Here is a 24,964-nt window from a genome sequence, read left to right as displayed (position 1 = left end):
TGCCGTTTGTGCCGTGGTTCGTTTTTCGACCTAAGGAAGGAAAGGAAACAGCCACCACAACGAAAACAAAGCAAATAACAAAAGTCGTAAAAATATTGATACCAAAGGCAGCAGCAGCAGCAGGAGCCAACAAACAGCGGAAATATCACGACACACACGAGAAATACCAATCGGTGGCCGGGCCCTGGGAAAACCTTGGGGTGAATTTGTATGCTTCTGCCTGTGCCTAGTGACTGGTCCTGTGCAAATGTTTATAAACAAGCGCCCGAAAAACATACACATTTCCGGTGGCGAACAATGGTACAACACCCTGCTCCAAAGCTTGCTCTCCCTCCCCCTCCTCTCCTTCAGCCCAGAAGGAAAGGAGAAAAACAACAACCAGCCAACGGCCAACAAAAGCCCTCGGTATTTGGAGCCGATTTTCCAAGCCCGCGCACGCTCGCGGTCGCTTGTTTTTTTTTTATAGGTTTTTGATTGAAATCCATAAAGTTTTATGCTGGAAAAACTGGCACTGGTTCTCGTGGTTCGATCGTGTGCTGTGTGGGGAAGGAGCCTCACCGGGCGGTTGGGATGGCAATGGTGAGGAAAGCGGCAGGACATAAATACGGTACGGGTAACCGATTTACTACGCAGCAGGACGTGTTTCGCGGTGGAGTTGGCGAAGAGAAAGGTTTTGTTTCCTCTTTTTATTCATGTTTTTTGCCTTCAATGAATTTGGCCGTTGTTTATTTCTACACAAAACAACAAAAACAACAACAACAAGGAAAACGCGCTCTATCTGGCAGGTCACAGGTGTGGTCCCAGCGTGTCGGTGCTTTAAATGGTTCCATTTTCGATTGGTAGGAACGCACGCACGAAAAACCGTTCTTGTGCTTTTATGTGTTTCGATTTCATCGAACTGTGTGTGTGTGTGTGTCTTGCTAATTGAGGGCTAGGTGGGAGAAGCTTTAAGGAAATTCTTAAGAAAGGGAACACAATAAACGAATGCTGAGGGAGCTTCTTTTCATTGCTTCATAAAATATCCGACCGCTGCCCGAGCCTGAGCAAAATATGATTTTGATGCGTTTATTTTTATTGCCATTTTGTCTAGTTTTGATTACTGTTAATCAACTTGGCGGGAAGGAAAAATATATACCAAACATTAGGATTTTCAATACAGGAAAATGGGAAATGAGAAGATAGCCTATTTTCCGTGGGGTCAAAGTAAATCACGAATGTTTGAATTGACTTTTCTTTTATTGCATTGGCAAAAATAAAACCACCAATGGGAAAGGTTCAAATGTTTGACAAAAGCCATAAAACATTCCATTAATTGGTTTGTTTTATTTATAGTGCTTGCTTTGAGAAGTTGTGCCAAAACAAAACATGAAACGTTTCGTGTTTTCTGAAATCAAATAAAACCATCCAAGCAAAATCCTAGCATCGCTCTTGGCATTAGTTCCATGTCTGGAGACAGAAAACATTAACATCAAATTCAGTTTTTTTGCACACAATTGTTGTATAAAGATTGTTGAAAATTGCACTTATATTATGATCAGTATGAAAAATTATTACTTATGTCAGCAATATAGAAGAACGAAAAGACTAATGAAGTCTTTATAACTAATGTGACGACTAATTTGTTGTACCATCATATTATTTGTTAATTTGGGAAATATTATTTGTTAATTGGTAGAAACTAGAGGCTTGTTTCAATCAAGCAAGCTATAAATATTTACAAGTATTTATATATTTACTTCCACAATTGAACTGAAGATCTAAATAGAACATTTAACAAAATAATATTAAAATAATATTTAACGCGTTTAACTTCAACAACTCGTAAGCAATAGCTTGGCTGGCAAATATTGATAAATATTGACCTAAAAGCGCTGTTCGTTTCAATTCATTATATTTTTACGAACCAGTTGAATGACTGTGTTAGGAGCATTAATATACATAAATCATTCCCTCAATATCTGAGAATTCACTGGAGTATTTACAATAAAAAAGGAATAAGTAATTTTAAAAATATTAAAAGCTTCACAACAGAAATTCCGCAAAAAACTGCATGCGATACCCAATGAAAAGCACCCTGGCTCGTTCAATTTGACTGCTTATTGCAACCACTTACCTCGGAACCGCGGGTCCACGCCGCCACTATCGAGTTGCAGGTCAGTATCGATTTATCCGCCCGATAGCACGGGCAACCGTTTTCCCGTGACATAATTTCCAGCTCCGGCGACGATCCTTGACACTCGTGCAGGATCATGTGATAGACGTAGGATGCACTCGTCCCCGAGTCAAACACTGGCTCGTACTGCAAAGGAAAAGGAAAAGCAAACAGTGAGCGAAAGAGGAAGGTTAGCATGAAGGCAAAGATAAATAAAATGCGCCCGCGGAGCCGACCCTGGTGGTATAAACACAGTCAAGGACAGTCGAGACGACCTTCCGCGGTTGTGATTGATGTTTAATTTTGTGTATGTTTAATTTGCAAAACCCCAACGACATCGCGGGGCGAAGCACAAATGCTGCAGCGCGCTGCCTGCCACACGGTGAGACATTTTTATTGACATCTGTAAACCAGCCGGCCTGGGGGGTTGGTTGTGATCGTGCACTCACCGAAAGGTCACGCCGTTGGCCCTGGGAGGAAAACAACCAACTGGCGGGAAAAACATCAAACGTGCTTGCGGGGGAAAAAAACCGCTCAAGCACAAGGTACAGTTTTCCGATTAATTACAATTTATTTACAAACCCGGTACCATTTTCGCTTAGGCTCTATGAGGGCGAGTGAACGAGAATTTAAACCTCAAACACACACACACACATACACACAATCCATAGACACCGAGAGCCATGGTGCTTGTTTAAAGCAATTCGTGCAAATAAAACAGCAAAGAGAGGAATAACAGCGAGCAACGGCCCTGCAGCAGACTGCAAACAAAAATCCGGCACGGAGGGAAAATTTAAAACACGGCTGCAAATAAGCGACACAATTGATGCGAGGGATTTATTTCGCAGGGAAGCGTATCGATTTGCATTTGCGTTTTGGGGACAGGGCCGATGTTCGACGGATGGAGCAAAAACTCGTAAAAAAAGTAATTTAATGACAAACATATAGACCAGCGCAAAGGAAACAGAGTTTTTCCCCGGTCCCGGACTGTTGGTGCTCGGCACGGGGACGATTTGTTGCATGATGCTGGTGCCATCATTTGTCGAGTCGGTTTGTGTGTGTGCTTTTCAGCGACAAATCGCATTTAGTGAATGTATAAATTGCAACGGTGCTATTAAAAAGAGAACAAATCGCGGTAGAAACAACAAAAAATTGTACAAAAGAAAGCAAGAAGTAGCAAAGTAGTGTCGTATGACAGCACAAACATGAGGATTCGGAAGAACAGAAGGGAGAAAAAATGTATACAAACGATAAAAAGGGAGTGAAATCGAACGAAACAAGTAAACAAAGCCCCATGTCAAGTGTTTAAGCAAAGAGCAATCAATAATTAAAATGAAACCTATTTAAACGATTGTTATCGAACCTCCATGACTCCGTGTGGTGCACGTTGTGATTTTGAAATAGTTTTCCTCCTTCCCGATAGGATGTTGTAGAAGGGTTGAAAAGAATGGGGGAAAAACAACCCCACCGATCGGTTTAAATGAAGTAGAGAACGTGGAACGGGATAGAAACGAGCACAAAAATACTCCCTCTAGCGGGAAAAAGGCACCGTACGACTAAGGCAAAGACAAAACGTCAAATGAATTCTAGTGCAAAATGCAAAACTTCCCACTCTCGGCTTGCACAATGGTGTGTGTGTGTGTGTGTGTGTGTGTGTGTGTGTGTGTGTGTGTGTGTGTGTGTGTGTGTGTGTGTATGTGTTCGCTCTACATTCTATTTGTTTGTTGCGATCAGGACGATGGAAATGGGTTTTTGCTTAGCCGGCGGACATTTTAAACCAGGCCACTGAGTAAGTGTTTTGTGCTTTGTGCTGCGTGTCTCTGTTTTTTAAACGATAAAAAACACATCCACAGCTTCAATTCGAGCTTAAAGCTTGACTTTACTTTTGTCCGAACAGGACGAAAAACTGTGCGGAAGGGCAGGAAAACGGCGAGGAAATTAAATTTAACGGACAATCGTTCCAAACAGCCAAGCGCCGGGGCCGAGTCGTCGTTCGGTGTTTAGTGTGTGCCACCGCCCTCGTGGGAATCGCATGTTAGTTAGTCCGCACGGCTAACGGCAGAGGACGACAGTTAGCGCCGATATTTGAGCTGTCATCACGAATCGTTCGTTAGAGACGCACGGAGCGATAGTTTAGTGGCTCATGTGAGATGATTGAGTGTGGATGGTGACGATAAAAAAAAAATACTAGAGATCAATATTTCACTGCTGGAAAGTGCAATAATTAAAATCTACAGCACCATTTTAGATGGAAAGAAATAGAAGATAAAATGCTTGCAGTGTCAATTAAATGTAAATAATTAAATAAAACTTGCTGCACACTTCAATGTAAAATGTTTATGAAAGTGTTAATACTAACATAATATGTGAGTTTGTTACTTGTTGCAGCAAACGTTAAGTTCTCCTCAATGCTGCATTTGCTTCAAAAAGTAAAAAAAAACAATGACTGCATTTACTTTATAACACGCGTGAATATGATGATTAATTCTTCAAACGATTTAATTGCTGAATAATTAACTTGTTACAATGTATTATTTCAATATATTTTTAACAATTATTCAGCTACAATGCATTATTCAAAATATTAAAATTGCTTGGTATGCTGTATGAGTTTAGCTTTTTACTTTCTAACACTAGTAAAATTGGTTAATCGATTACAGGGCTCCTCAAACTAAACCAATACATAAAGGCCCTGGATATGTTCCACAACGTATACCGGTCATGGAACTGATGGTGGACTACGTTATTTCTGGTAGTGAATTGACTTCTGGATTCTAGAATGGATCTTCCCATGTTCATGATGAAACTGATGCTAGAACAGCATCGATCGTGGAACAGATACTGGACCCTTATCGGTCTCCTGGTACTAAACCCTTAGCGGCCATGTATCTGCTCCCAATTTTATTTTGATCCTGGAACTGCACCTTGACCTGTTCTGGTAATTAATCGAAATCGATCCTAAAGTCAATACAGTGTCTATTCCGATTCTGGTTGAACATACATCATACCACCGCTGATTCTTTGTTTTTATATGGAATATTGCCGAATATTTCTAGTTTTATTATTTATTTATTTTTCAATAAATTAAGAACCCTCGATGTCGAAAGAATCAGGAGATAAATGTTGCACAAAGTGTCAATTTTATTTTGTAGTTAAAGATTAATACGACAAGAAAACAGTTTGCAAAAACTTCAAAAAACTTTCGATTGTTATGCAGTTTGTACCAAAGCCAATTATCAAAGAAAATTGTATTTTTTTAACGGTTTGATGCTGATTGTATGCTTCTGTATATACAATTTTAATTTAATGCCATCTATGTTTCAACTCATACTTTGCTATTCATTTCGTTGAAATTTTGGTTGTAGAATCGAAAACATTATTATGTATTCACTCCTTCACCTCTTCGAAGCCAAAACCCCTCCAAAAGAGTCATGCCACACAACGTGCGAACGCACCGGTTCCATCAAAGGTTTGCGGCCGTCAAGGTGAGTTAAAATAAAATTAACATTCAATTTCACATTTCATTCAGCGTATAATAAGTTTCACTTGCGCAAACAAAACCCGCACACATACACGCACACACAAACAAACAACGAATCATAAAACAAAAACACCCATCACGAAAGCGCGAACTCCGTCTGCTTCCCGTCAATGACAAAAATTGCAACCATCTGCAGCCTGCAAATGCAAGCGTGCACCGTTGCACCGGATAGCAGAGTGATAGCAATGCAGTGGTTGTGTCATACGACGCGCACACACACACAGCCATGTGCGTGGCGACATTTCTTTCCCCCATGGAAGGGCTGACGTTTTATTAAAGCACACGATTTAGGTGACGGCTGGCATTGCGCGTTGCATATTCACCACGTTCGGCATGTTTTTCAATATTTACTCACGGCAAACTGGTGCTGTGCTTGCGCGCCTTGGATGGATGGAGCACATTTTATGCAGTGCACAAAATGCACTTTCCCGGTTTCTTTTCGTACCGCCGCACCAGCAGCAAAAGCTGGGCCGCACTTGTAACCATGGCATGGCATGAAAAAGTGCGATAACAATGTTTTCTTTTCTTTTTTTTTCTCTCTCTCTCTCTCTCTCTTTCTCTTTCTCTTTTTCCCGTAAACCTTCATTCACTTTCCGGTACGTTACGCCACACCGAAGCAACTTTACGGTGAATTTAGAGCGTGTTTTGACGAGTGTAAAATGTGTCCCTCCGTGTCGGTGGGAAGTGGAATCGGCACTTTCCCCTTTACAAGCGGTGGCAAAAAAGCTCGCATGGAGGGGAAGGAGGGGGGGGGGGCTAAAAAAAACTAACTTACGCCGCTTGCATTCTTCCGACTGCTAGTTCGAGGTTCACCCCCAGATGGGAACGATTTCTAATATCAGCAAATCAATAGAACAAACAACGTCGTGTCGACACCGTGATGGAGCAGCGCACTGTCGCCATCAATTGCATGTAATAGTATTCGGAGCACTTTCTGTCGTTTGTTGTTGTTCCTTTTTGCCCAAACTCTCTTTTATCTGCATCAGCTTCAGCGAGCTCCATTATGCAATTTGAAACGGGAAGGAAAACACATGTTTTTTTTTTCTTCTAGCGATGCAAGTTTACTCCGAATAGAGTGGTTTAAATTACATACTGTTGCATTTGAGTGTGTTGCTAGTGGGTGTTATGGTTGCAAATTGTGTCTAATAGCGAGGGATGTAGTGCTACACATTTCAAACAGATATTTTAATGTTTTATGGTAATATTTCAACACAATATTCAATAAAAGGCAACTTAAAAATGCAAGAAATTCGTAAATACAGCGATTTCTTTTCTCTGGCTAACACTTATCGGTTAAGTGATGATATATTAAAGCATGTTCAACAGTTATTTTGATCTTCTAAAAATACGAGTTTGACAATTTAAAATCAATTGCAAAACTATACTGTGGAAAATTGTGCCTGACATGAAAATAATTTATTTTAAAGCTTTTTCTTTAATATTAGTTTATAATATGCATGTAATATTAACATAAAAAAATATGAAGTAGGCTAAACAGAGCATAAACTAAGCTTCATTCACCTTAATGTGATTGTTCTATCTACATACTTATTGTAAATTTCTTCACCGCAATTAACCATTGTTTTATAATTTAAGGATCGCAGCGCCCTCTATTGTAAAAACGATGTACTGACGTAGCAGCAGAGTGATAGTATGTAATAAATAGTATTTTTCAAGTAAAAGTAATCCGTACTACACTTTATAAACTTCTCTCTGAAAAGTTGTTCCTCTGCTTTCAACTGCGAAACAATACATTGCCCCCGCTCATTGTTCTACGTATGCCCGAGAGACAAGCGAAATCGCAAAGATGCAAGTATGCAAGACAATCGTTTTCCATAAAAACAACAGCCCCATACATGATTCATCCCATTGTAGTGTACGACAATCTCGACCACTCTGAGCAATCTGCACCCCGTGCCGTTCCTAAAAGACACAAACAAACAAGCGATTGAGATGATGAAGCATACAATTATGTACGACAACGATCAACTATCAAAAGCTCACTCGGCTGCTTCCAGCACCGAAAAAGAGTCCGCCGGCGGAAAAAGGCCAGCACAGGTGACTGGTGAGAAAACATACGAAAGCAACACACACACATGCAGATACTGCCACCGAACTTTATTGTCACCGAAACTTTCAGCCCGTTTTACCTAGGATGACATTTGGTCTGCCACGCTCGGTCTCGGAACGACCCGAGCGGACCCCACTGTTATGCCAGATGATGGGTGTTGTTTTAAGATAATGGGGTTGCCTTTAGACCGTTCTGTTCGGATCGGTTGTGCAACGGTTGGTCGTTTTTTTCTGATGGTGACTCAAGCTATATGTGACCTCGTCTGCAAAAGCGAGAGAATGCTCTGCCATCTCGGAAAGGTCCCCGAGACGCCACCGGACCGATAAAGAACCTGAACCTGTGGCGGCGATTGCTTTTTTGGCCGGCCTGGCGAGTGCATTGGAAAAGTGCCGGCTGGCTCGTGGGGCTCGCCCGTACGTTCTCGTGTGCTGACTTGAGAATGGGGTTAGGAATTTTGCATGAATGCATTCGGAGCGTACATCCCTGAATTGCTGGTAACGAACCGAGTCGCTCCTGCAGCAAACCGAATCTCCAAATCTCGCCCATAGTCATCTACCCGGCACAGATGACAATAATGGAGCGAGTTTTAGTGATTTCGATTTCGCTGATGAGTCGAACGTACGGCCAAGTGGACAAGAAAGTTTTCCTTTCCTGCACACGCTGCCCAAGCGCACGAGTCGGCGGGTTTTGGCGTTTTGCAAAGCTGCACAGTCCGCACAGTCCCAACAGTGTTTGCAGAAAGCGTTCTTTAAATTGCTTCCAATTTGTGAGCTCATTCTTGATTGTATGAGTGTGTGTGTGCGTGTGCTTCATGAGGTCACCTTCGGTTGCTGTTGCTCGGAGAAGTTGTCCTACAAATCTGGTGGAATAACAGCTGTCTGCTGTCATGGCGCTTTACGATACCGACTAAATGACGGCGGTGAATGGTGAATCTTGTCCGTAACGGGCACTGCTGCCCGTTTCTCAGGACCACGGTATGGGATTTGATTATTTAATAAAGTGAAACAGATAGCAGACGTGATGACCTGCTTGATTCGTGCAATAAAAGGCATCCAGCAGCAGAGGGAATATAGCATCGCGCGGGCACAACATCACTGATGTGATCAACAGGTTCAAAGAAAGGGGTAATCTAATTTTTGCGGACCACACCCGTTACTTGATTGCGCAGGTTTACAAAACAATCACGGTACAAACGTTGAATGTATAACGAACGGCACTGGAATACTTAAAAGCCTGAGCCGTGTAAGATCCCCGTCGTAGGGATTAAACTTTGGCCCCTCCCAAAAACCAACCCCGATAAGAACAAATAAGAACTTCTCCAAGCATTCGGTCCCGCGGGATGAGATGAGCTTTCCCGCGGGTTGGAACCCAAGCAGCCCGGGAAAGGAGTCAGAAAACTAGAAAGATAAATAAAATCGGAAAGTTCCGAATGTTGGCGGTTCGTTAGGCCGCACTCGATTTTGGGACAAAACTTCTCTCCTCCCTCCTGAAACACACACACACACACATCCAAAGGAAAGAAACTTACCCTAATCAGATGATGTTTGCGATTGATATCGTTCAGCTTGAACATCTTGCACCAGTGCAGGGTGCCGTCGCCCTGCGGCAAGTTTACGTCCTGATTGAGCAGCTCCATCGTCCGCAGCCGGGGGTCCGGCTTCAGCGGGGCCTGGTTGATGCGCTGGGTCAGGAAGAGGGACCGGGCCTGCTTGAACGCTTCGGCCGGGTCCGGCAGGCTGCCGGGCGTGTAGAACGCACCGTGCGGTTCCTTGTTGTGGTACATGTAGATCACACGCATGGTGTCGTTCTGGAAAGAGACAGGCGAATGGAAGAATCTTAAAACAACTGTTCAAAAAAGCAAGGAAACAGACATTGTGCATCATTTTAGGAGGCTTTTGTAGACTAATTTCATTGCGAAATATTATCAATATTATTACCAAAAATCAAAACTATTACCAAACAAGCAATGCTATAAGGTGATTGAAAGAACTCAAGAAATCAAGCATTTTAGTTAAGTGTCAATTATTGCTAACTACTAGCGCCCTCTAGCGCATTCTGTAGAAATTATTTTATTTGTTCAATTTCTTAAATACGATGTTTATTAAACACTGTAAACATTTTTTAACTCTAAGAGCTTCTTATTACAACAAAACGCTTTCTTGAAGGTTTCCAATGTGTTTGTTTGCCAATTCTCATAACGAACAATCTGAACAAAAAAAAACTAAACACTTAACAAAAGCTTTTTATTACAAAATTACAAACAATACTTAGTTTCCAAACAAGTTGAACGCAAACAACTGATTTTAAGTGCACTGGTTCTTTAGTACATCGTTCCTTCGACCCTCAATCTCAACAAATGCATCTCCCTCCCTGCCCAATTAATTGCCGAGATAAGTGACCCATTAAGATAATTGATCGTCCGGAGACGATATAAAATCTGGCCGTATTCCCGGGACCTGAACACCCGAATATGGACCGAAACTTTTGCACCGAAACTGGCCAATAGTGCCAAAAAGCCATCTACGCGGCCATTGCTGCTGGAGTGTAGTTTTATCGTTTGCAATCCCGTCGAAACTGCACCGAAGAGTCCCAAGAGAGTCGTCCTCCGTGTGGCGTTCAGTGTCTGCAACTTGCTCTTATGATGAAGCAGTTCTTGTGTGATTATGTTTCAGCTCTGTTCCAACTTTTAGAGCACTAGTAAAAGAGGTGTACTTGTAGCCTTAAAATATCATCGTGCTGTACTGCAAAAAAAAAACAAGCTTTATTTAAGAGGTTCACAAATATTTGACCTACAATTCTTCTCCCCGAACGAGAGGATGGCCTTTGTTAAGGTTGGCTTCAGACACCGGGCAGCATCAAAGCGACATCCGGTATTAATGTGCTGCCGGGCTTTAATCTTGACACAATCCGCTGGCCACTCTGCACCAACCACACCACCAACCGATGCTTCGTCTCCCTGGGGAGCTATCCTCCTTCTTCAAGGGTTGCACAGGTTGATTGCTTCCTTTCGCAATCGGTTAAGGTTTGCGGTTCGTTCGTTGAGCTCAATGAGCTTTATCCCCTCCGGGGGTGGAGCGCAAACCGATGATGACCACGTTAAGAGCCGCCGGCGACAAAACCGGTGTGCATATGACGTACACGGCTGAGGCCGCTGCCGCTGTTGTTGTTGCTGTGGCCAGTGTGATGAAATCACGCGTCCAGAGCAAGATGGAATGCAATTCATTTGCTGACCAATGCCTGGGGGGGGTGGCACCACACGCTTGGCTGCTGGATGCTGCGTGCTGTCCGATCCAGCGGAAGACAACCTAGACAACTATTATCGGTGTGTCCAGAAGTGATAGGCAATTGACACCGTCACCATCGTCGTCGTTGTCGTCATCGTCATCGGTTGCTGCGGTTCGTCGTCGCTGCAGCAGTCGGCTCGGTGATGATTGCAATCTTGTGCCTCCTTTCCTTTCGCTGCCCTCGTTCCCAAAAACCCGTTCCCTGCAGCAGCGCACAAACCAATTGCAATTTAATTGAGCGCACGTGGAGCATGCTGATTACAGCGAGACCGCTCTCGGTGGTGCTTGTCAGAAGCTTGTATCAGCGAGGCATCCTTTCCTGCAAGCACTTCAGGCTGCTGTTTGCTTTGCTCTTTGGTGTGTCCCTCGTCCCTCCGCCCCATTGGAATACCCCTGGAGCTCTTTTGCTGTCGAGCATGAAAAGTCAGGCCCAGCCCAGAGAGAGAGAGAGCGGTGGAAAGAAAACGGCAAGACAGGGAGACAGGGTACACCCGCAAAGCACAAAGCTTACCGCTTTGACATCCGAAAGCCCGAAGACTCATAATATGCTGCGCCCAAAGCAGCGGGCGAAGGCATTGGCTGCCGGATGAGATAAAGCGGTATTTATTCTACTAATTGGCTTAAAGTACATGCCCGTCCCCCCCCCCCCCCCCCCCCCCCCCCCCCCCCCCCCCCGAAAGGAGTGCACACTTTTCGAAAAAGCACTGAAGGAGCCTTGCTTTTTCTTGTTGCAAGGATAGAAAGCTGCACTACGGCGGGAACCTTGGGGTGCTAGAGCGAATTACACGGCTCCAAAAGCTGCCACGAGGAAGACAAAGTAAAATCGAAACGAAAGTCAACTTGCACCATTCGATGCGCCATCGAACAGGCCGCGGGATGTCTTTTTCACTCGATTGCGAAACAGAACGTCACCCAGCTTGTCAGCCACTGGGTGGCTGGGTGGCAGTAGCAGGTTCGCCGACGCCTTCTCAAGCCGCGCTTCTGGCGCTGCTGCTGGTCGTGACACGGAAATTGATTACAAAACCCCCAAGAGCGCGCTGTTGGTGCGGTGGTGACGTCGGTTGCTTCTTCAACTATCGACGAACGCGAAAAGGAAATTAATCGAAACGGAACTGAGCAAGTGTATCGCGTGGGGGAGGGGTGCGTGCCACCGTGGCGGTAGTTTGCTGCAGGGCTGCGCGGGATCGCCCCGCAGAGACACCGCCGTTGCACCGTTCTGCCGTTTTATGAAGCGAACTTTTCTGCCAACTTTTCCTCAGACAGACTGCTCCCGCACCCGCTCGAGTAGCGAGTAATCGACAATCGATTTCTTTGCCGCTTTGTTTTGGCTTCTATATCGTCTTGAGCGCCGGGCTTGTGGACGAAACGGAAGAGGTTGCTTGCTGTAGGATCTTCGCAAGTCCGGCGTACTTTCTTGTCTGCCCTGTGCGTTGCGTTTAGCACGCGATAGTGTTAAATGAAAAATTGTCATCACTTTTTCATCACCGACCGGTTCCGTTTGGGTAAGTTCGTCCTGGCTGCTTTAAAATGAACGTCAGTTGAGTTTTTTTTTGTGCGTTTGCCTCAAATTGGAAATATTTAGAGTTCAAGAATATTGAGTAACTGTAGAGTTCTTTAAAATAATGTCTTTATTCTAGTCTGTTTCCAAGACTTTCCACTTCATGTTCACAGAACAAGGGGAACACTTTTGCCATCCCGAGCACGTTTTGTCTCTGGTCGATCACAGCCGATAATTAGCGAAAATAGATGGAGGGAACGCTTTTTTTACTGGTGCTGTAAACTCGAAAAGTAGCCCGGCAATATAACTGAATTGATTCGCTACCGTTCTGCCATTGTGGCCAGTCTGTTGCACAGTGGGAAAATGCCGAGATAACAGGGGACGTTTGGGAAGTTGAAGTGTCATATAATGTGTTAAGGAGTATTATTATTTAATTCTTACTTTTTTTTTACTCAATATGTGCAACAAATATGCCGATAGTCGTTGTCTCAAAACTGTCCATTTAAGACATTTTTTTTACTCTAACAGACCTATTGGGATCTGTATTTGAGGTATTTGATTTACACTACAGTAACAATACAAATTTATTTACATTTTTCACTCCATTAAAACTTACAAAATTGTTATAGCAATAATTATATGTGTTATATTCTATTTTATATTCTACTCTTTTTATTTTCTTATTTTATATTCTTATAAATATACCATAGATGAATTGACTAAAATTGCATATTTTTGGAACACACTGTTTCAGGCATGGGGATGAAATTTTTAACAAAACAATTGACATTTAGTCAAAAATGGGTGCCTTAGTGACCAAACCGGGCAATTTAAGGCCCACATTTAGCTGTAACGACTGTATCAAGACAAATCGAGAGGCTAAACAAACCACTTGAGTAGTTTTATAACAAATAAAGAGACATCAAATTACCGGAACTGCTCAATGCCAACAAATGTGAAACAATTTGTCAGGATTGTTACCTTAACGTTTTTATTAGTTTTTTTTTAAACTTTCATTCTTTTCTTCGTAAAATATCACAAAAAAAAATATAATAAAAAATGTGAAGCAATTAAGAACCTCAAGCCTTCTCGTAAATGTCCATTCCACGGCTCACCGTGCCGTTCAAGCAATTAACGCATGAACTGAACGATGAAACCACAAACCCATCGAACGACGACGACGATGAGCTTGAGAAGTGCCTCCCCCCTGAGAAGTGGTAGTGAGAGTTGAAGCACAATTTTTCATTCACACGCACCGAAAGATGCAGCAGTAGCAGCAGCAATGGGTTCCCGTCTCCATCCAGCCTGCCTAAGGTTGAAGTGAAGTTTGTTCTTGCGCAGCACAAAATTATGATGTTGATTATGGTGGCAACGACGACGACGGCGAGGCAATCACTCGCGACAGTGCACTTTTTCTCTGCAATTTCCCAGCACATACACACACACGCACACACACACACGCACGCACCTCTCTAACATGGCACAATTACAGTGTGTACTGTCGTGGGTTTTTTCTTCTCTACTCTCGTTCCTTTTGTGCCCGAATGGCTTGCGGATGTGCACAAGATGTGCAAATGTAACACACAGAGGCCCCGCTGCGACCTAGATGTGAGCATGAGCTTGCACAAGACTGAGTAGCCCACAAACACACACACACGCGACGTGTTATTTAATCTCGGCAAAGCGCGATGCATAATTGTCCAGCATATGTAGGCCTCATCCCGTTTGCAAGCAGCACGCGGCTCGGGAACCTCAAATCCCCGATCAAAAGCTCCCGTCCCATCCACCGTACTGGAGGTGCGAGCGGGTTTAGCAGCTCCGTGGAAAACTCGCTGATTGAAAGATAATCACACACACACAGCGACGACGTGCCGATGGACGGAAAATTGCCGCTTTATGGATTTTAATTACGCACCGCGATTACGCGTACGGACTGTGGGCGCATTTGGGAGCTTGCGGGACCCGTCGTCCGCAGCCACCGGCGTGTGCCCGTTGTGTGCACAGCCATCGCGATGATAACGTGAGTCTTGGGCGTGGGTTTTCCAAATCAGCAACATCCATTTCATCCCGCAGCTAATGCTGCGGCACGTGAAAGATAAAACCACAAAACCGAATGGTGGAAAAACCGCACGCTGTAACGATTTCGTTACCACGAGCCGACAGCATCTATTTTGCCATGGTAACACTGACACTGGTTATGTCACCTCGTTGGAGGCTCTAACCAGCAGGTGGTGCATTTTCGTGCATTTGCGCTGATGGCTGCTGTAAATTGTTGCGGTGCAGTTTTCATTTAGCAACGATAGCACAACCTAAATAAACAACATGGTGCAGCCTTGGGGTGGTTTTAGATTGGGAGGAGTGCGCGGTGAACAAAAATGTAAAACAAAGGGCAAATCAAACAACTAAACAAATCACCCACCCAACGCAACACACCCTCGCCCTCACCGGAACCACAGAAATAAATGAGTTCTTGATGGAGCTCCATCAATGATTGATTGCGCGTTGCCGCGATGGGTTCCACCGCGACCTCGACCATTTATCCTAATGGTATCGATTTGTTTAGACATTATTCTTTTGTGCTCTGCTTCCTCTGTGGTCCTCTTTTTCTTCTTCGCTTTGTTTGCTCCAATCGCGTGTCACAAGCGGTGTCACAGACGGCACTACACAATGTGAGCGAATTATGAAAATGAGCAGGCCCACCACCAGTCGTCCCTCGTCCGGCGATTAATTACTGCCGATATGCATGCTGCCGTAGATCGTAAATGGTGGATAAAGAGGATGGCCGGAGCTCGGTAATCGCTGTTGTGGGGAGTTTTGTTTTTTTTTAGGGGGGTGGGGGGGGGGGGGAAAGAGCGTACGACACGAGATTGATTTGATAAAGGTGTACAGTTTTACGTAATGGTAGGTGGGGCGGGATTATTTTCGTACGCGTTGTACATGATGTGCATAGAACTGAGCATTAGCCGAACGATTTATCGCTATTATCGAGCGTATTAGTTTTAATGATTAGATTCGGTGGGGGTTGGGTGCGTAGAGGTAATAAATCATAATGAGCAACGTGGACAGGTGGGTTTAACCTACAAAAAAAGACAGCATTCGAGTAGGTTATGTGATAAAACTGTCAATGCACCAAAACATTTCTTTTGAGGGCGTCAGATAGATAAGACCTTGAATTATTTTTTATGATTTTTTTTTTCATTTTAAGGGGTTCAAATTTCAATTTTCAAATGGTGTAATGGCGTATGTCAATCAGCTTTAAGTACATTTATGAGATTAGATTATTGATTATTGATTATTGATTAATCAGCAGCATCTCAAAGCAAACAGCGCCTACCACAACGTATTTCGTAGATTTGCGAAAATTCTGGAAGTGATAGTAGTGTATGTTTTGGACAAAATGTTGTTTAACATCTTTTCTATATCTTTAAGTTTTTAATCCATTTTTAAATGACTAATTACGAAAAACTGAATGTTATGAAAAACGGACGTAACATAACTTTAAAGACACAGAAGTCCACAAATAGGATTTTTGTAATTTCTTGTACATAAAGTTGCGGCATGCGCTGTATGTGGCTTAAAGATTCAAATCTCTACATCCAAGTGGTCTCCTCTAATCCACTCTCTAAGACAAAGAAAAGAGTTTATATTCTCTAGTATTCAGCAAGAAATGAATGGCTATTTGGATCCTGTCCAAAAGTTCACCAACTATGCCATCAAAGGTGAGTAAATATCACAGTTGCCTTCAATGTGCGACGTTTATCTAATAATAAATGAAGTAAAAACTAAATGCTATTGTAACATTCTTCATAATCAGTCAGGCGTTTAACAAGATTTTTATAGACAGACAAAAAACAGTCCAAAAACTGTATTCTGCATCTCCTTCCTGAGCCTCATCTGATTTTTTATGGTTTGTCAAAGAACAGGCTCATTATTTCATTAAAAAATGATGGCACAAATAAAAAAAGGTATTTTAATTCTTCAAACTTCAAACTTTGATCAAATTCTCGAAACAGTTGCCGCTCATACTACCATTAAAAGCGCAACGAAATTCTATGCAATCGTTACATCATCAATCTTTTATTTTGTTTTCTTCAGACCTTCTACCCATTATCAAAACAAACTTCAACCGGCAGGTTAAAGCCCTCCAAACGCTTACCTACCAACCGGATCCATATCCAATATTTGAACGATTTCGTGTGCAAACATCTTCTCAAACCCAAACCCCCCGGCGATCAATTTGTACGCGCTTTTTTGCTGCGGACCCACGTCCCGCAAACGACCTATGCCGGTGGCCGATTGACTTTAGCGTGCGTTTTACATCTTTGCGTTTCGCGCTGAATTGTTTCGTAAACAGCAGTTTCCGAAACCGCCCGGCAACCAGACAGGTTGCAGCCAGCACCAGCAACATCGATGTTGTTTTTTGGGTACCGCAGTGGACGTTACTCAATTTAAATGAGCTGTCCTTTTTTCTGTGGTTCATCTATCGTCCTCCCAGCAACTGCAGCACCTCACTCTGTCATCTGGGCATGAGAAATTAATTACAATCTCGCCGTCGATGGAGCATGTCTGCGTGCCAACCTGCACTTCAAATGGGGAGGTATTTTTCCCTCTCCCTTGAGGGCGTCCCGTGTTGTCCTCCGAGGCCGGTTGATTACGTCCAACCCCAAACACGGGCCGCTGACAACGCCCGGGCCGATCGGTTGCAAAAGCCTTTCTCACACAAACATTGTGTGTATGACTGTGCCCTACATAATCGCTTGGATGCAGTTGTTTCACACACAAGCAAAAACAAAAACGCATTCACCAAAATGGAGACGTTCGAGAGATCGATCGAGCGTTGTTGAAAGTGGGCAGCAGGCCTCGAGTACACTTCTTCGAGTGATCTTACCCATGACAGAGGGGTTAGTGACGCGTCCACTTTGGATAGGGCTCTCAGAGCGGGTAGAGACAAAAATTATGCATAAAAACTCGGAAAGCGTAAACGATACGCCCGTGCATACCCGCACAGTTGGTTATCATTACCAGCAACAGCAACGACGTGTTCCTTCCACCGCTGCAATTGTTTGCATTGTTATTTTACTAAAAAAAATGTAATGAGACACCAAGTGGCGGCAGTTTGCGTAAGGACGTAGCGTCTCTCGGTCGCTTGATACACGCCCGGCGCAACGACCGAAGGTCGTAATGAGTCCAACGTCTTGGGGCGAGTCATCCCTCGGAAAAGGTCACCCCTGGAGTTCACCCCTCGAAGCGAAGCGCACTTGGCCCGATCGTTTATCTTGTAATGAAGACGACATTATTCAGGCCCGATTGCTTCATTTTGCCACCCACCCACCAATCCCATCCTTACCGTGATTGGGACGTCGTAGGCCACGTCACACGTGTCCAGTTTGCGCTTGAAGCGCAGCACCGTGTGCGTTTGGTTTTCGTAGCCGAGCAGCAGCACGTAGTCCTGCGAGGAGTCGACCAGCGGCTCGCCGTCACCGTGCTTCTTCACGTGCCGGTCCTGCAATGAAAGAAAGAGGGGGTGATGTTTTGTGGTTAGTACATTTTGTTGCTCAACAACTTGCTCCCTAGAGAAATTGAGGAACGCGCGGAAGCTATAATGGAGGGGTTGTTCCCACTGCAAAACGTAGAATATATGTCATTAGAGGTTTGATGCGATGGTATGACAACGCACCTGTTTCTTTTATTTTTCGGTCGAGGCGGCGTCGAAAAAGGCATCATTATTTCCTCACCACTTGAAATAATGGCGAGTAAACAACAGTACCGTACCGGGTTCCGGCAGTACACAAATTAATGATTAATGTGTGTGTGTTGTGGTTATCTTGAGCACGAAACTCCGACTGCCAAAGCGATACGAATGAGTCACCCAAAACCAATGTTTCGTGTTTATTTCCGCTTGGGTCGTGTGTTTTTTTCTCTCTCTGAGTCCTCCCCCTGTAATCAATAAAGAAAAGCACTTGGCAGTAGAATAAAAAAAAACCGGAGTGGCCACAGTAAACTAGGGTTGTTTTTCCCTTTCTGGCCGGGGTCGTATTTCTTCCGCCCGTTGTACGTACTCGCTTGGTGGTTCTCATCGGCCTCATCTGCATTTCAAATCTGCACGCACCCGGGCGCGCGTGTTGTTGTAGTTTCCCCGGCTGATTTGTCAGTCTCCAGAGGCGCCCTCTCCCAGGGTTTACTACTGCACAGCCAGACGGCACTCCCCACACCCTCCCCAGCGCACGTAATTATCTGTAGCCAGCGTTAAACCACCAAATAGGGGGAGCTGAAAGTTTATGCCCTCGTCTCCGCGTACCACAACACTCTGTTTGCATTGGGTCGTCGAACGACCTTCTCCAGTGTGTGTGTGTGGTTGACTTTGAGGACGCGTTCGTCGCTTGCAACTCATTAAAATAACAACGCCAAAGTCTACGGTACGGAGAACGGTTTATGGTAGCGAATTGAAGTGCGAACTTTTGCCACCACTCGCACCAGCTCGCACTCTTGCGAAAAACCTCTTCACGCGCTATTGTAGCACTAGTCCTCGGAACGCTGGCACAAAGTCAAACGGCCGATGGTGAGGGTGAGAAGAAAAGAACATATCCGATTTGGAGAACCAAAGCAACAAAAAAACCTCAGACCTCTCCAAGTGAACGCGACGGTGATTCTGGAGTGTAAAAACGAGAGGGACTAACAAAAACGAAGCAGAGTGCTTACAATTATTCCAAAACGACGACCGATGAGGCAGATCCAGGCAGTCGACGTCGCGTAATTCCGGACGGTGTAGTTACGCGTGTTTTTTTCTGCCCGCTTGCTGGATGCACAGAGCTGTAGCAGCGCTTAAATGAATTAAAATCTGTGCGTCCTGTGCGACTTTCGACTGACCTCATCGCCCGGGTACAACCAGCAGCGCCAGACGGTTCCCTGATTGACCGCAATTATTCAATTACTCGTTCACGGTACAACGGCACAGTGGAATGTCGGTGCTGCTGCTCGGTCCATGGAACATACAGGGTGTCCAAAAAGGTCATGAATCAGCATGATGAAGCCGGAAGCCGTTGTTGTCTGTGCCGAGCTCCGGACAGTGCCACAGTACTATCGAAGCGACATCGAAGATTAAGACCGAGAGCGCAAAACGCAGATCGATATGTTCGATATTCATTAGTCACGTCTCGTGGGTGCGTGTTTTTTTTTTGTGACCGTGAGTCCTCCCAGCTACAATGAAACGACGGGGTATGTAGTCTGATGATAGGGTTCGCGGGGAACCTGATGTGTTGCAAAGCGGTGCACGGTTGTAGCTTTAATTAAAATCCTGATCCAAAAATCAAGAGGAGGAATTTACAGAACACACACAAAAAAAAACAGGGACGTCTCCAATATAGACACACTAAATTCCCAACTGCAGTTCGATCGCGTTGAGATGCGGGTGTAAAACTTTTGCCAAGGGTTCAGAATCCCTTCCACATAAGCTGCTATCCTTATTCCTGGACTGCTTGCTAGCGGAGCATTGTCGAAATTCCCCAGTGAAAGTTCTCGCGAGTCGGGTTTCATCCATTGAGCATTCAATTACGGTGTGGAAGCAGTAGGGAAGCGTAGTAGTGGCAGTGTGTAACAAACTAGTAATTCCTATCCATTGGCCTCTTGCAATGACTAGCTTCAGATACATGCTGGCTCGTCCGACGAACTAAAAAACCTCCGATTTTCCCCCCTTTTATTCCGATACCCTAACCCGCTCAGCATCGGGAGGAACACGAATTGCCGATGAAGCCATAATTAAAACCAACCAATTAGTTCGACGTTCTCACGGGGGAAAGGCGTTCATTAGGAATCTGATACCGGTGTGGTGTTATCAGGTTCGAACGAAAAGGCAGAAAAAAGCGGAACTGATGCTTCATTGGGAAACGATGCACAAGTAATCCTGATTTGCAGCTAAGAGTGTGTGTCTGTTTGGAATTATAAAACCGTTTCACTCCAGAGAGATTTCCACAGAACAGTCCATGTTTCCAAAGAACCGTTTCGATCAGTGGAAAGCAGTGCTTTAACATTGATATTAAGATGCATCATATCGGTCGGGCTGAGATTGGAGCAGCAAAGAGATGCTGTATGATACGTACAATGATTTTCTTTATGAGAATTAGGCAATTTCATATATTATTCAATTTCATGCGGTGGCAGAATGTTTAAACATTTATAAATGTAAATTCAACCAGACTCAACCAGTTGGAAAATGCAAGCAATATCTTTATGAAAGCTTAGTGAAATAAAACTAAAAATACATTTCAAAAAAGATGAAACTGTTTAGCATCCAGATGTTTTATGATAAGAACATAAAAATCGTTAAGTAATTCTAACAATATTTTAAGTTCACTAGTCAATTTGTAATTATCATAGCACTTTTTTTTCGTTGGCTGTCACATAATGTTCATATCACCTAAGTATCACTTTAAAGATGTGATTATCTAAATAAGCACTATGACAAATAAGAATATTAGCCATAATAATGCAATGGAAGGTGCAAGAATGCACGAGGCTTGTGTATAATTAAATATAAATTAAATGTACACTTTTGGACGAATTAATTTATTTTGACGAATCAAGAGTTTACACACTTCAACCCAATTTTGTTGTGTAAAATACTTTTTAAACAAATGCAGAAATTATAAGCTATTCTGAGGGCCCATTTAGACTATAGAGTCATTTTTTCAGATTTTCAAAGTTCTTGTAATGAGTCGGATGTATCTGAAGACGAGCTGTGAGCATTTTTTTCCAAATTTTATTCTCCTTTAAGGATTATTCTCCAGCGACATGTACTGATGAGTTGGTTTGACGCAACGACGATATTAGAGCACGAACGACAAAGAATTGAGCGAAAATGACGCCATTATAAAAGACAGTGACGATAGCTCACTATACCAACAGACTAGAACAGAATAGAAAAATACTAAAAGAGCTTTAAATGTAATTATTCCAGGTCACATTTTGAGTCATTAACTGCGTTTCAATCCTTTTAAAAGGGAATTATGATTATTTAAGCCTCTTTGAACAATACAATACGACTCGGAATGTAGATTTGAACTTCAAATGAGAGTTTATAAAGTGCAAAGAAATAGAATTTCATACAACAAAATTTAAGGAATTATGTGTAGTCACCAGAAGTTCTAGAGTACACTTTATTATAAAAAATTGTCCGTCCAATAGCAATAATGGGAAAAATATGTTTATGAAAGATGCTCACATCGTCCCGCAGGGAAACGTTCATCACGTTGTTCACACATTATAAAAAAAGACACATCTCACTCATCAAAAGAGCCAAAAAATAGGATGTCATTTTCCGAATGAAAACATAAATATGTGTTTCTCTCGCCCCACTTTTCCGTACGAATGTGACACGTCGCTTCGGCTCTTATCTTTCGCACAATAAAATGTAACGTTTAATTTTTTATCATGACACAGTGTGTTTCCCGTTGAGCGTAAATTTGGGGGAAAAAGAAGGGAGCTGCATAAAAAAAAGTCCATGTGGATGTGTGTGAGTGTGTACTACACCATCATCAAACCCATGAATACCGGAACAGCTCCACAAATGGCAAACAGATGGCAACCAAACGCAGTAGTACCCGGCGCACGGAAGTGATGCTAATACACACACACACACACGCACATCGCACCTCTCTGGCTTGTTCTGGGGAGCAATATTCCCGTACCTTTTGCCAGGATGCCATTCAACGCCCTTTTCTTTCGAACGCAAAATCGATTGAACACTGAAAACGGAAACCATCGGATCCTGAAGGACGTCGCCGCTGCTAGACGACATTTTTCCACACCTTTTTTTTTCATTTTCATTTTCACCCGTCTTTTGCCACTGCTCCGCATGTCTGGGCTCTTCCGGCGACTTCTTTTGTGTGTCGATTGAGTGTGTCATGGCACTTCCGGGGTTCCATGGTTATAAGGTGGCGTCGCTGTACGCGTTGCACATTACTCGCACCTCATTGTGCGCGAGGCAGTGGGATGAAGCAGGGCGAGAAACCGATCCAGGAAATGCCGCTCGAACGTTGGCCCGCTTTCCGCGGTGGTGGTACGCCGTGGGTCTCAATTACCGGGGAATGTCATGTACTTGGATCCATCATCTGATACGCCCGAGCCCGAGTCAATGGAAAAGGTCGCGCGCCGTATGGAAAACCAGGACTCTCAGTCCATTTGCCCGGTGTGCGAGGCGCCCCATCACCACCAGGCATGACACGCACAAGCACCAGGCGGGAACCGGCACCATCATCATCATCATCATCTTTAGTCTCGCCGGATGGATGGTGTTGATGTCGTTTCGGGTGGTTCCTGGAAAATCCTGCCGAGTCGTCGCATTCTTCCTCGCGATTTGCTGATTTCCATTGCGGGGTTAGGGAGAAGGGGATGCGCGACAACATTCCGCACCACCGAACGCGAACGCACGCCACTTCACGCTCGCACTCCGGGAATGGACCGGGAAAATTGTGCAGGAAATTGAATTTTATCGCACAATAATATGATTTCGATTTCGTACCGTGTTGCTTTGCCCACGGCGAGACCAACGACGCAGGCCGCCAAACGCGCGCAAAAAAAGGCGCACTCACACACACACAGACACTTTGTAGCGAATGATTGCGAAAGTGTGATAAATAAGAAAGTCTGTGTTGCAAATCGCGATACGAGCCCGCGTAGGCCCGCGTGATAAAGGAGCAACGTGGATATTCAGCGAGTGCTGCATGCATCCTTCAGCACAATCCCCACCGGAGGAGCAGGCCGGAAATTCGATTCGATACGCTACCCGACGACGGTGATGGTGATAATTGAATTGATTTAAACATGCCGGCGCACTCAAAACAACGCCAATATGTCCTCGTTGTGAGGGAAGGAATTAAACAGTTTTTTTTTGTTTTTGTTCTTTGCGCTGAAATCTTCCCCAAAAATTTTTGTAGAATTTAGCTGCTTTTTCTGTCGCGTCCGTTCCTACAGTCGCTCGTGCAAACCGAAGCGAATAATTAATGAGGCAAACACCCATACATTGCACACAAAGAATAATGTTTTGCGCCATTCTTTCGTGTTGTACTTTTTCTTAAGTTATTCTATAAAAAAAAATACAAATACAACATTTGAAGATAAATATGCAAATCGTATGCCATGCCAGGCTCGCTTTCTCTCTCTCTCTGTCTCGTCCTCAGCTGAAAGGCGCAAAGTTTATGCATGCAGATTAAATTCAACGAGGAAATCAACAGCACACAACACCCAGAAACAACAATAGCGGTGCCGATTGTTTCGTTATTAAATTACGCTGCCAACGAGATTGCGCCGCCGCCAACACGGACTACGAGCGGGCTGCTGGCTAGTCGCTGAATGGCGTGGAAGTAAGGGGCGAAAATTACATTGATTGTAAAGATAAGCAGCAGCAGGGTTTGGGACAGAAAAGAGGAAACACCGGGAGTGCAAAGAGAATGAGACAGAAATTAAAATCGAAAGCTAATTTTGACATAACATACATGACATGACATAAAGAAACATGTGTAATATAGGTTTATAGATCTGTCTACCAATCCCTCAATTTACTCCTCCAAAACAAATTATTTACTATTTTATATGACTGTATTCTAAGCCATTAAGTCGTAAAATTGGAACATTGGATCTAAGGATAACTAAGTAGGTTCGAACTTTTGATTGAGGGATGAGTCTTGACATTTTTGAACATAGTTTTTAACTCAGAAGCTCAATAAAACGTTCTGAACAAAGAGTATGATTTTTACCAAATTTTGACCCCAAAAATGGTGACAACACGCCCAAAATTGGTGCTTTGGAGGAAACAATTAGGACATTATGTCAAGAATTGACTAACTCCAAACAAAAAAATTGCAACACAGAGGAACAATGTTTTTGTTTTGAACTTTAAACTTTAAAGGAATAACTTAAACCGTTGAGGAAGACTTACTCTAATTAGAGGGAAAATACCGCTGCCCAGTCAATACACAGAACCCTACTACAGAAGTCCCTAATTGAAAAGACACCTAAAACACTCACCCAAAAGTGTCAAATTGCCGTCAACGGCCCTCCGGGCCCCCGGAGAGGACCCGTTACCGGTTTCGAAAACAACGTCCGGTGACATTTAAAAGTACAATTATCGTCCAACACCCCCCCAGTATCATTCGGTTCATTAAAACTAGAACACGCACCCCACGCACACTGTCACCCCAATAGAACCTCAAACCTCGTACGCACTGTTCTATTGTAGCCTTTAAAACGAAGAACCAGACAAAAAAAAAACGCACATCCGTAATCAAACCAATTAGATGCCTGCCGTGTCCGCTGGACACGTAATGACCACCTTCAGGTATTTCGAGACGTGCATGAGCTAACCTTTCGGTGGGCCTCGTACCAAAAAAACAACCCATTCAACTCCAGCGTTTCGGACCATTCT

At 43.8% G+C, this 24,964-nt stretch overlaps 1 protein-coding gene across 1 annotated transcript in view; it reads right to left on the bottom strand.

The window, feature by feature from the left end:
* The window catches only part of LOC121598775 (MOXD1 homolog 2-like), a 128,359-nt gene that overhangs the window by 8,926 nt on the left and 94,469 nt on the right, over positions 1 to 24,964 (bottom strand). The window contains exons 4-6 of the mRNA XM_041926054.1: positions 17,894 to 18,049; positions 9,293 to 9,571; positions 2,114 to 2,299 (exon numbers count right to left, since the gene is read on the bottom strand). Coding sequence (XP_041781988.1) covers positions 2,114 to 2,299; positions 9,293 to 9,571; positions 17,894 to 18,049 — 621 coding nt within the window. The remainder of the gene's footprint in view (positions 1 to 2,113; positions 2,300 to 9,292; positions 9,572 to 17,893; positions 18,050 to 24,964) is intronic.

Source organism: Anopheles merus, chromosome 3L, assembly GCF_017562075.2.
Source record: "Anopheles merus strain MAF chromosome 3L, AmerM5.1, whole genome shotgun sequence".
NCBI lineage: Eukaryota > Metazoa > Arthropoda > Insecta > Diptera > Culicidae > Anopheles > Anopheles merus.
Note: the sequence above shows the minus strand (reverse complement) of the source record. Positions and strands in the feature narration are given on the sequence as shown.